The sequence below is a fragment of the Littorina saxatilis genome, linkage group LG6 (assembly GCF_037325665.1).
Source record: "Littorina saxatilis isolate snail1 linkage group LG6, US_GU_Lsax_2.0, whole genome shotgun sequence".
NCBI classification, from domain to species: domain Eukaryota; kingdom Metazoa; phylum Mollusca; class Gastropoda; order Littorinimorpha; family Littorinidae; genus Littorina; species Littorina saxatilis.
The window spans coordinates 3394193-3407069 of record NC_090250.1 but is presented as its reverse complement, the minus strand read 5'-3'; the positions used below and the strand labels follow the sequence as shown (position 1 = coordinate 3407069).

General features: G+C 43.5%; 1 protein-coding gene across 1 annotated transcript in view; it reads left to right on the top strand.

Annotated features, from left to right (window-relative positions):
- LOC138968325 (neurobeachin-like) overlaps positions 1 to 12877 on the top strand; it is a gene marked incomplete in the record, with an annotated part of 320875 nt that overhangs the window by 264948 nt on the left and 43050 nt on the right. Inside the window, 1 exon segment of the mRNA XM_070340879.1 lies at positions 4679 to 4796. Within this exon segment, the coding sequence (XP_070196980.1) occupies positions 4679 to 4796 (118 nt within the window).

The following is a 12877-nucleotide window of genomic DNA, read 5'->3' as shown; positions in this document are numbered from 1 at the left end:
GAAGATTGAAATAGCTATCACGTACAAAAGGAATTCATCAGACAAACAAAATGTCCCGCTCTGCACAGAAAACTGCTAAACTTTTCTTCTTTTTTTGTTGTTGTTGGGGGGGGGGGGGGTATTATTGAAAGGAAAGGTTACTCTTATGTCAGGTAGAAATCAACAAGGCCACGTACTGCGGTGCTCAACTAAGTCGCTTTCACGGGAAGGATGTGGGTGTCGTTGTCTTTACACCCCCGGTATAGGGGTGTGTATAGGTTTCGGTCGATGTGTTTGTTTGTTTGTTTGTTTGTGTGTTTGTGTGTTTGTGTTCGCATATAGATCTCAAGAATGAACGGACCGATCGTCACCAAACTTGGTGAACAGGTTCTATACATTCCTGAGACGGTCCTTACAAAAATTGGGACCAGTCAAACACACGGTTAGGGAGTTATTGGTGGATTAAGATTCTACAAGGACTTATAGAGAAACATATTCATGGTCAAAGGGAAATAACCTTCTCAGTTGGTGGCAGTGAGAATGGGTGCAGTGAGAATGGTTATTTCCCTTTGACCAACGGGGGTGTTTTTCCTACCTCGAAGGAATTTCTTGTTTTAAAAAACTCTGCGGAAGCACACTGACGTCAATAAACGTTTTGTTATCACAAAACAGATTTTGTGTGCGAAATGTTTATTTTGGAAGGAGAAAAACTTTAATGTGCTCACGTGCAGCTATCTCTCTGAGTAAGCAATTCAGTAAACCAATTATTGTTAACACAAAACCGATTTCGTAGGTAAGGTGTTTATTGGAAGGAGAGAAACTTGAAAGTACGCACAGCCATCTCTCCAAGTAAGAGTTTTGCTCGTTAGAAGCTATAGGCTGGTCTCGTTAATTACCATTAGGCATTACTTTTCATACGACCTGCGTGGCATGTGGGTATCTGGCACGGCACAGGTACCATCACACAATTAATGAAAAGAACTAAACTGAAGAAATACTGTAGCAACATCTTTTTAAGCTCCGCGAATGTTTCTGTCAGTGTCACCCCCCTTCTCTGTGTTTGTCTGACTGTATTTCTGTCTCTGTCTCTGTCTCTGTCTGTCTGTCTGTCTGTCTCTCTGTCTCTCTCTCTCTCCCTCCTCTCTCTCCTCTCTCTGTGTTTGTCTCTGTGTGTCTGTCTCTCTTTCTTTCTCTCTCTCTCTCTCTCTCTCTCTCTCTCTCTCTCTCTCTCTCTCTCTCTCTCTCTCTCTCTCTCTCTCTCTCTCTCTCTCTCTCTCTCTCTCTCTCTCTCTCTCTCTCTCTCGCTTTATTACCCTCCGAGTATAACACATTGTCGTACAATTGTTTGTTTTGAACAAAAGTTTATGCTGGGGAGCATCACGTTGAAAAAGCTCCTTGTATATTAGTAGTGTCATTCCGATAGTTTTGACACATCAGTAATAAAGAATAGCTTTCATAGACTGTGTCACTACACATTTTGTCCTCTTCATTCTCGTGTCTTTTAACCACAGAAGGTGTTTTAATTACAGACTACTATTGTTCTAGCGACGTCACACGACACGTGTGATGCACAGTGGTGAGTGAATGCGCGTGCAGCCCGGGGAGGGTATTATAGGGGAGGCACGTGCACAATGTTAAATCGGAGGGCTTGTGTGTGTGTATGTGGGGGGGGGGGGGTGCGTGTGTGTGTGTTGGGGGTGGGGTGGGGGGATGCATTCAATGGACATGGATGGGGAGGGGGTTGTGTGGCGTGACAGTCACAGGCAAGCAGAAAATCTACATGCATATAGTCTCCTGAACCCAGAAACAGTTCCAGTGGAGCCACAATAAAACATAATTATATCCAGTAGAATAAGAGAAAAATGTATCTTTCTTTTGTCAGGTAGAAGGGTCTGATTAAATGTCCATAGCTTGATTCCCTATTTTGTCTTCCACTAATGCATTCGTTCTCTTGTTTATTTGTTTGTTTGTTTGTTGTTGTTTTAAACTATTTTTTAACTGCATGGTGTGAGCGCTTTACTCTCATGTTCAAGATGCATCCATTCATGTGTGTACAGTGTGTTTGTGTTCGTGCACACATGCATGGATGCATTCATTAGGAAGCTTTATTTATTTGGTTCTCCTTGTTTCTGCTGTGTATTCTGGCTGCTTGTCTTACAAAAGCAAGCATTTTACACTAACACAGAAGGCAAAGCCAACAGCTGCTGGGGCGTCGCTGGGAGGGGGAGACCCCTAACCCCCACTAACCCTACCCCAACATCCCTTCGTCAATATTTGATTACGGAAATGGAGGAGCATGGCTTTAATGAGGGGACGAGTGCATTCTCCCGAAACTTTCCCTCCCTCTCTCGCGCTCCATTAGAAATTACGTCCAGCCTGATCACTGCCCAATCGAGTTACCGCCCCTCTAATTCGATTTGCTTCCCTTTTTGATGCGCGCCCGCCTTCGATCGAGAGTGGAAAATGGGATGTTTTGGTGGCGGGGATATTTGGGGCTTGTTCTGTTAGAGTACCACGAGGGGTTTGGGAGAGGTTTGGGGTTGAAGGGGGTTTGGGGTTGAAGGGGGTTTTGGGGGGGGGGGGGGGGGGATTGTGGTGGCAAGAGTGAAAGAGCAACGAGAAGGATGTCGGGTAGGGGGGTTGTGGGTGGAGGGGGGGGGGGGGTGAGGATGAGTCGATGTTGTTTTGGACTGGGGTCTGCGAATTCCGTAAACCTTAGCTACCCCAGTGATTGCGCTAGGTCTTCTGTCAACTTTTATTGTCACCAAAGACAAGAATACAACGCACACAAGTCGATGTGCCTGTCCGTTTGTATGTCTGTCCGTCTGCCTGAATCTCTCTCTCTCTCTCTCTCTCGCTCTCTCTCTCACTCCCTCTCTCTCTCTCTCCCTCCCTCCCTCTGTCTCAGTCTCTCCCTCCCTCTGTCTCAGCTAGTCTCTCCCTCCCTCCCTCTGTCTCAGTCTCTCCCTCCCTCCCTCCCTCCCTCCCTCCCTCTCTCTCTCTCTCTCTCTCTCTCTCTCTCTCTCTCTCCCTCTCTCTCCCTCCCTCTCTCCCTCCCTCCCTTCCCCCGGCCAAGAGGCAGAGTGTGTTTTGAAACAAACATCGTGAAAAAAGATCTGTTTTTGTTTAGATGAAGTGTAGCAGACTAAAAGGGTGCTCTGTCTCGGCGACAAGACCATTACTTCCGCTACTCATTCCCCCCCCCCCCCCACCCCACCTTTCCTCTTTCAGTAACCCCCTCCCACCCCAGTTCTCCTCCACATCCTTCCTTATCCCTCATTCAGTGGTGGGGGGGGGGGGGGGGAGAGAGAGAATGAAGGTGAACGCCTGACTACCCTGCAAAAACTAAAATGATATCTTGGCCGCTAATACATGTCACTCTCGCTTGGAAACACGACTCCCCTTTTAGCAGTTGGCGCCCTTGTTTCGGTTTGCGGGGGATTTGGAGCAGAATCCTGTTTCTGCCGCCCGCCCTTGTTTTGTCTGACGGAGAGAGAGAAAGAGAGAGAGAGGGAGAGAGAAATAGAGAAATAGAGAGAAAGAGAGAGAGTTGCAATAAAGGGAATACTTCATAGAAAACTTCATAGACCAAGGATGGGAGAGAGAGAGAGAGAGACAGAGACAGAGAGAGAGAGAGAGTTGCAGTAAAGGGGAGAGAGACTTCATAGAAAACGTCATAAACCAAGGATGGGAGAGAGAGAGAGAGAGAGAGAGAGAGAGAGAGAGAGAGAGAGAGAGAGAGAGAGAGAGAGAGAGAGAGAGATGATGGAACTTTAGTGTGTGAGTGTGTGTGTGTGAGTGTGTGTGTGTGTGTATGTGAGTGTGTGTGTGTGTGTGAGAGAGTGTGTGTGTGTGTGAGTGTGTGTGTGTGTGTGTGTGTGTGTGTGACAGTGTGTGTGTGTGTGAGTGGGTGTGTGTGTGTGTGTGTGTGTGTGACAGTGTGTGTGTGTGTGTGTGTGAGTATGTGTGTGTGTGTGACAGTGTGTGTGTGTGTGTGTGTGTGTGTGAGTGTGTGTGTGTGTAAAGAAGGAGCGAAACAGAGCTTAGGAGAGGCAAGTAAGTGTAGGGGGCGGGGGATACGTCGGGGGGGGGGGGGGGGTGGGGAGGAGGGGAGGGGGAGGATATCTCTTTCGTTTTTTTTTTAAGGCGTTTAGTTCGTTCATTTGAATATATCGAATAAACATCAAGACACCTCGAACTTTCTGTTCTTCCGATTTTACATTCAGCTCTTCTTTTACTAGTTATGATGTCATACAGCTTGTGTAACTTGAATCACACTCTGAGCATCTGTTTCTTCCCAAGCGGAACTGTTTGAAGGAGTAGATTCCCTGACAAGTATTAATCATAGGGTACAGTAACTGTTGCTCCGTCTGTGTGTGTGTGTGTGTACAGTTCGGGGGGTGCTGTTTTTGCTGTGTTGTTTTGTCAAATACTTTGGAAAAGATGAAAACTCCGCGCTCATTTTTCTGTCGTTTTTGTGGGTTTTTTTTTCTTCTCCCTTTCCTGTCGTCCATGTATAATATACTTATGTTGAACATGCAGAAATAAAAACAACGTATTTTGCTGTCATAAAAAAGTGTAACTATGTAGACTGTGAGAGTAACGTGACTGTATGTTGTATGATTACAGGTGCTGGCCTATGTGGAGTGTAACCATGTAGACTGTGAGAGTAACGTGACTGTATGTTGTATGATTACAGGTGCTGGCCTATGTGGAGTGTCTGCACGGCAAGTGGGGCTTCTCCGAGGTGCGCGCCATCTTTTCCAGGCGACACCTGCTGCAGAATGTCGCCATCGAGATCTTCATGTCCAACAGGAGTAAGTCCATCTCTTCCCTACACACACACACACACACACACACACACACACACACACACACACACACACACTTACTCACTCTCCCTCCTCTGTCTCTCTCCCTCCCTCCTCATTCTGTTTCTACCTTCCCTCCTTCACCATCTCCCGGTACCTTGACGTGCCGCCAGGTAGAGCCGAAGACCCCCAGCACACACCTGTCTCCGTCACCTGTCAGGTGTCTGGCGGTGCCAGAGTCAGGGAGGGATAAAAACGGAAGTGACATGACATGCTCAGTCAGATGCTACCCTGATCCAATCGCTCCCCCCTTTTGTTCAGTCATACTGCCGGAGACTAAGGATTAAATCCTAAAGAATTTATTTTATAATGGCTGCGCTCAGCATGGAACACTTAACATGCTTACACAATTCGACTCCATTTGAAGATCGCATGGCCGAGATATGATCGATTAAAAGTTCGATACAGAGAGATCATGGCATCACTCGCCTGCCATTCTGCAGCAGGAAGAGGGGGGGATGAGGGGGTTCCTGGATAGAGGGTAAGGGAGGCTGGCTATCAGTAATCTGATCGCCGTGACCGCGCGCTCGCCGGATGCTCTCACCATAACTCTGGTCTGACAGCACAACCTGTCTTTGATACCATCTTGCTGGAATCTTCACAGTTTGATTATTTGAAGCAGTTTTTCACTTCAGTCTTTGTGATACACCAGAGCTGCATGGACGTTTATTTGTGGTCATCTACAACTTTAAAACAATGAAGGTTAGTTTTGGTTTGACTATTCCATAAAATACTTTAACTGAAGGTTTTACTGTCTGTACTGCCGCCTGAAAAACTCTCTTTTAGCAAGGATTTGTATGGCTGAACATTCCAGTCAAAATTCCTATTTTCATGTGTTTTAGTTGTTTTCCTCTAGAATCAACTGATTACATAAGTAACATGCAGGACGCACTATATATTATTGTGGTATTTAATGGTGGCGCTGTTATCAATGTTGAACATTACAAATTTGTGTTCATGAAAACTATTTTACTTGCAGCACTTCAAAGGCTACCACAATGGATGATCCATTAAAAACCTGTCCAATATGCAACGAACCATGTGACGTCGAGTTTAATACCCTGGGAAAGAAAGGATGTGCAAGTATGTTCTCTCTCTTGATTTGTTTCAATTCTTATGATAAATTTGAGTTTCTTAGTGTTCTGTATACTATAACGTTTGTTTGTTTGTTTGTTTGTTTTATGTCCTTTTTTATTTTGTTTGTTTTTGTTCTTTTGTTGTTTTTTCCCTTTGGTGTTCTTTTACATGTTGTGCTGTATTTGTAGTTTGTTGTATTACTGGGTGTCATCCAGTGAGACTTATCAAAGCAAGTGTGTGGGGTCATAGCCGGTTAACAAATTGCGTGCTTCTGTTGAAATGTCTATAAAAAAGAGTTTGTAGTGAGCAATGTTATTTGTTTGTTGATACAGGAATCAAGGATTCGAGCCAGAGAAGACAGAACAGAACCGTTCAGCCTACAGTTGGTCAAAGGGTGCATATCGAGTGTCGAAGGGATTACACCAACGACAATAATATCGAGAAAGACTTAAGACAGCAAAACAGAGATACCAATAAGACTGAGCTTGGAGAGCGAAGCACACGATCTAAGCAACACAGATTTGACTTTGCAAGTTGCTGCTTTTTCTGTGGGACTCGGGTAAATCTTTCCAAAACACGTGGACCTGATGAGGCATACAGAGTCAGAACATTATCTTTACAAACTGAAATTTTGAAAAAATGTGACGAAAGAAATGATGAGTGGGCAGATATCGTCAAGGGAAAGCTTGAATTTGCAAGAGACCTGCATGCAGCAGATGCTGTGTACCATATAACTTGTAACTGTAACTTCAGAGCGCTTGGTCTGTCAATTCCCAAACGTTATAATGACAAGCCAGGTGCATACGCACTGACAAACGCTCCAAGCCGAAGTGTGGGTAGACCACCGGACACTGAAAAACTTGAAGTTTTTGAGAAAACAGCAGAATATCTCATTAACCACGATGACGAACAGATCACCATCGGAGAGCTTGTGCAGAAAATGCAAGAGTTCAGTGGAGGGGTTGGTTACACCACCAAATGGATGAAGGAAAAGCTCTTGGAGAGATTTGATGAAAAAATCATCATAGCGAACATTCTGGGCAAGTCTAATGTTGTAACATTCCGCACAACAGCTAAATCCATTCTTCATGATTTCTACAATTCTCCGAAGACTAATGACGACGAAAGTGAAAAACTGAAGCTGGTGAAAGCTGCTGCAGCACTGATAAAGAATGAAATAAAAGCTGCTTCTGCAACGACAAACAAGGAATATCCAACATCAGAGGATATTTCTTCAGGGGCGTACAACCTGGACTTTGTTCCCCAGTCCCTTCAGCTTTTCCTGCGTTTGATTTTCAGCGAAAAAGATGCTGACAATAAAATTGCATCTGTGGGACAAGCAATTGTCCAGGCAGCTCGACCTAGGGTTGTCATCGCCCCACTTCAAATTGGACTTGGAGTCCAAATGCACCACCATTTTGGCTCCCGATATCTGATCGATGTGTTGAATGCGATGAGCTTCTCGTCTTCCTACACAGAGGTGCAGAGATTTGAGGCAAATGCAGCTGTGTCCCAAAGTACAGATATTCCAGGATGTGCCAAGAATGTGATTCTACAATACGTGGCTGACAATGTGGATCACAATTCCTGTACCTTGGATGGATACAATTCTTTCCATGGTATGGGAATGATTGCTACCACAACTCATGGAACACGACGAACAACGCCTATTCCTAGGTTGGATGTCACCTCCAAAGATTCAAAAGAAAAGGGAACAATTGACATCGTGTATTTCCAGTCAAAGGCAGTTCACTTTGGGAACACTACATACAGGGAACTAGAAAACCTGCGAGCTGTTGACCCATCTATACACCTTGATGTCTTGTGGAAGGTGGTGTGGCCGCTGAAGCCTGCAAGACCTTCATGGTCTGGAACGATGCAGGCTGTCCACAACGACCGTCACCCTGGTAAGTCGAGCGTTTTCTTCTTGCCAATGATCGACATGAACCCTGGTGATCTGACTTGCATTCACTCTACACTGCTGTTCACGGCGAAGGAAGCAAAGAGACATGGCTCGACTCCAGTGCTCACTTTCGACCAGCCCCTATTTTGGAAAGCCCATGAGATCGTCGCCAACAAACCTGATGATGCTGACTTGGCCTCCATTGTTCTAAGGCTTGAAGGTTTTCACATGGAAATGAGCTTTTTGGGCTGCATTGGACGTTTGATGGAGGGCAGCGGTCTGCAGGAGGTGCTAGAACTGACATATGCACCAACAGCTGTCAACTACATGCTTCAAGGCAAGGCAGTGTCCCGAGCAGTTAGAGGCCACTTTCTGGTTGACTCGGCTCTGAACGCATTCCTGACCTCACAAACGTTCAAAATCTCTCTGCCACTCCCAGACCTGGATGTGACACTAAGTGACGTCTCCATTGAGGAAATTGATAGCACAGATGTACCAGAAGATGTGCAAATTGCTGGGACAGTGGATGATATCGCGCCATCAGCAAATGAAGATGCTCCTGTCTCATGTGAGGAGCCTGATGGGGACCTTGCCCGTGCAGCCAACATGTGGGACTTGTTGATGAGTGGAGCTATCCCGCTAGGAGAAGTTTGCGTTGATGAGACAATCGCATCGATTCAGCTAAAACTAGAACGCCAAAAGCAAACCCTCAAGTGCCACCCCACAGCTGCACTGTGGATTCAGTACATGGACATGGTTGACATTCTGCGCAAGTTCCTCAAAGCTGAACGCACAGGAAACTGGGACCTGCATCTGTCCACTGTCCATGAAATGATGCCTTTCATGGCAGCAGCAGGGCACAACCTCTACACCAAATCCCTCCACCTGTATCTCCAGGACATGCTGCAGCTGAAAGAAACTCACAAGGATGTCTACCAGAGCTTCCAAGCCGGTCACCATGTACGCAGGACGGATCGATGTTGGGCAGGCCTTTCTACAGACAGATGATTAAGAGAACAACTAGCATTGCTCTTTGGAGAATGTACAAATATGTATTGGAGACTTTCTTTATTTCTATGACAGTGACCGGTGTGAGATGTTTTTCAAATGTACAAATGTGTATTGGAGCCTTTCTTTATTTCTATGACAGTGACTGATGTTGTGAGATGTTTTTCAAGGGACATAATTATTATCATTCCTGTTGTTTCCTGATTTTTTTCTGATTACGGAATGTGTTCACAGATATTTGTATTCAGTGAATGCATTCATTGAGTGTTTTATGACTGCTTTGATGCTCAATTCTGCAGTCTGCAGTCGACCAATGCATGACTAACGCTGTGAATACATTATTGGTCAATAATGTTTATGAATGTTGTGCAATGTTTGTGTAATGATGTTGGAGTTATGTGCTTTGAATTTAAAATGTTGTCGATTATTTGATTATGTGATGCTTTATCTAATCAATTGCCTTGTTTACGTTTGTTGTTTCATTGCTTGTGTTTGAATGGTTTGCTTTTGTATACCCTGCTCCCTTGTCACGCGGTAGACTATCCAGCGACTTCCTGACATCATTCATCTTACTTTTCTTAGTTTACACTGCAAACTTTGTGGCCTTTTTACATGTTGCTTGAGTGCGCTTACATTCTCCTGTACAGGAATACTTATGTTTTTGTAGAACAAAACCTTCACAAAGATGATGTTTGGTTTAAAATGAGTACAGTATTCTACTTTTAGTTGAAAACAATAAATATGACCTTGTGTACCAATTACTTTGGAATTTCCCCTCTGTGTGTGTGTGTGTGTGTGTGTGTGTGTGTGTGTGTTTTTAGTGCGTGTATAAAAAAAAAAATTCGTTATGCTGCTGAAAATGATTACACAGCCTTCACTTCACGCATAAACAACAAATTTGACCTTATGACCCAATGACCTTGACCTTTTGATTTTTAATATCTTAGACATTTTTTTTATATTGTAATCATAAACTGTGACTTGCATGTTATATTTGATGTTCGTGGTGTCAAAACAGTTCAGACAATGTAAAAAACGTAGAATCGCTTTGTGACAAAATACACACTGACAAACACACTTGATAACTTTTTTAAAAATAATTATATTTTTCTCGATTTTTGACCAGACATACTACAAACATAGCAGAACATGAATCTGAAAACAGAAATTCTTTAGCAATAAATTCTTGGTTATGGTGCCATTTTCCGTAGACTGACTAGGCAACTTCTCTTACGTCTGCCACCCCGAAATAACCACCCCTACCTACCACCCCCCCCCCCCCCCCCGATCCCCCATCGTGCGTCTTCTTTCGCCTGGCGTGGAACCTTGGAACGTACAGATTAGGCTTTGCCTGGGGTTCAGTTCCTTCCAGACAAATGTTCAAGTTCTTACAGTTTTGTTTTGCATTCTTGTTTTGTGTTCCACGACACCTTATGCTTAGTATGTTACTTTCTTCTTTGTTTCCTTGTTATTTGTATTCCTTCTGATGAAAAGTGTTAAAGATTTCGTGTACACTACATTGGGGTGGGCACGTTAAAGATCCCACGATTGACAAAAGGGTCTTTCCTGGCAAAATTGTATAGGCATAGATAAACAAGTCGCGTAAGGCGAAAATACAATATTATTTTAGTCAAGTAGCTGTCGAACTCACAGAATGAAACTGAACGCAATGCCATTTTTCAGCAAGACCGTATACTCGTAGCATCGTCAGTCCACCGCTCATGGCAAAGGCAGTGAAATTGACAAGAAGAGCGGGGTAGTAGTTGCGCTAAGAAGGATAGCACGCTTTTCTGTACCTCTCTTTGTTTTAACTTTCTGAGCGTGTTTATAATCCAAACATATCATATCTATATGTTTTTGGAATCAGGAACCGACAAGGAATAAGATGAAAGTGTTTTTAAATTGATTTCGACAATTTAATTTTGATAATAATTTTTATATATTTAATTTTCAGAGCTTGTTTTTAATCCAAATATAACATATTTATATGTTTTTGGAATCAGAAAATGATGGAGAATAAGATGAAGGTAAATTTGGATCGTTTTATAAATTTTTATTTTTTTTTTACAATTTTCAGATTTTTAATGACCAAAGTCATTAATTAATTTTTAAGCCACCAAGCTGAAATGCAATACCGAAGTCCGGGCTTCGTCGAAGATTACTTGACCAAAATTTGAACCAATTTGGTTGAAAAATGAGGGCGTGACAGTGCCGCCTCAACTTTCACAAAAAGCCGGATATGACGTCATCAAAGACATTTATCAAAAAAATGAAAAAAACGTTCGGGGATTTCATACCCAGGAACTCTCATGTCAAATTTCATAAAGATCGGTCCAGTAGTTTAGTCTGAATCGCTCTACACACACACACACACACACACACACAGACAGACACACACACACACACACACACGCACATACACCACGACCCTCGTTTCGATTTCCCCTCGATGTTAAAATATTTAGTCAAAACTTGACTAAATATAAAAATGTCCACCAAAATACCCGTGTGACTTGGAATAATAGGCCGTGAAAAGTAGGATATGCGCCGAAATGGCTGCGATCTGCTGGTCGATGTGAATGCGTGATGTATTGTGTAAAAAATTCCATCTCACACGGCTTAAATAGATCCCTGCGCCTTGAGTCCGAGTCTGGAGATACGCGCGCGATATAAGACTTGATATAACATAACAAAAGTGTTAAGCACCTTTCCAATTTTCTTTCACTTTGTTTTCTGCGTTGCACTACCTGTTCTTTACGTTCCTTGTGTATCTGATTTTCTTTTTCTTTTTTTTCTTTCTTAATATTTTCTCAGTGGTCATACATTTTCAGCTCCTTTAAAGTTGGTTTCACTATGCTATCTTCTCTTCTTACTTTAATTTTTTTCTGTTTCTTTCTTACTTTCCTTCTTTTTTTTCTGTAATTCTTTTTTCCTTCGTTTTTGTTTTCTTTCTTCCGTCCTTTCTTTCGTTGTGTCTTAAACTATTTTCATTCTGATTATGTGATTATAAATTTATTCTGCATGGCCTTTCTTTACTCGCGGTCAGAAAGACCGTTTTTGCCTTGGGACGTTTAACAGGGGACGTTATTTTTGCGAGAAGTATACGCTTCCAACTCGCAGTTGATGGAGTTCTCAAAAGACTACACGTATAGGACATACTAACGGCTCCGTTCTTTCCACCCTTGGGTGTTGACAAATGTACCTATTTTAGAGGGGAGGGTAGCGAGGAATGCAGCTAGGAGGTGAAAAGGGAATCTCTCTCTGTCTCTCACCCTGTGCCTACCCTGTCCTTACTCTCTCTCCCTTTCTCTGTCTCTCTGTCTCTCTCTCTGTCTCTGTCTTTCTCTCTGTCTCTCTCTCTCTCTCAGGCACGCACGCACACACACACACACACACACACACACACACACACACACACACACACACACACCCACACACACCCACACACACCCACACACACACACACACACACGTACGCACACACACACACACACACACACACACACACACACACACACAATCTTTGAAAGTGCGCTCAGGCGATCCTTGTTGAAAGCACCTCAGATGCACGATAACACGACACGTAGGAGAGACGGCAACAGGGGATAGGACATCTTTGGGGTGGATATGGGGGTTGGGGGTAAGGTGGAGGTGTAACGTGGAAGGAAGAGAGGAAATGAGATGGTGGACAACTTAATCTATGTCAGGGTATGAAAAACACACACACACACACACACACACACACACATAATCACACATACACACATCAACACACAGTTAAGTCTTGGATTTAATTTGTCTTCAAGTTTTATACCGAAAGATATGAGATAAAGAACCACAAATAAAGTGCGTGCGGCTTTATTTTTAGATTGATTTTAACATAATTATACAAATAAAGATCAAGAACAAGAAGAAAATGAGCGTTTGAAGCGTGAAATTTGCACAAATCCTCCCAGTATATGTGAATTGTTCTCTGAAGGGGAGGGAGGGGGGGGGGGACAGAATGATCTAACGCCAGTATGCTATGAACTGTGCGTAG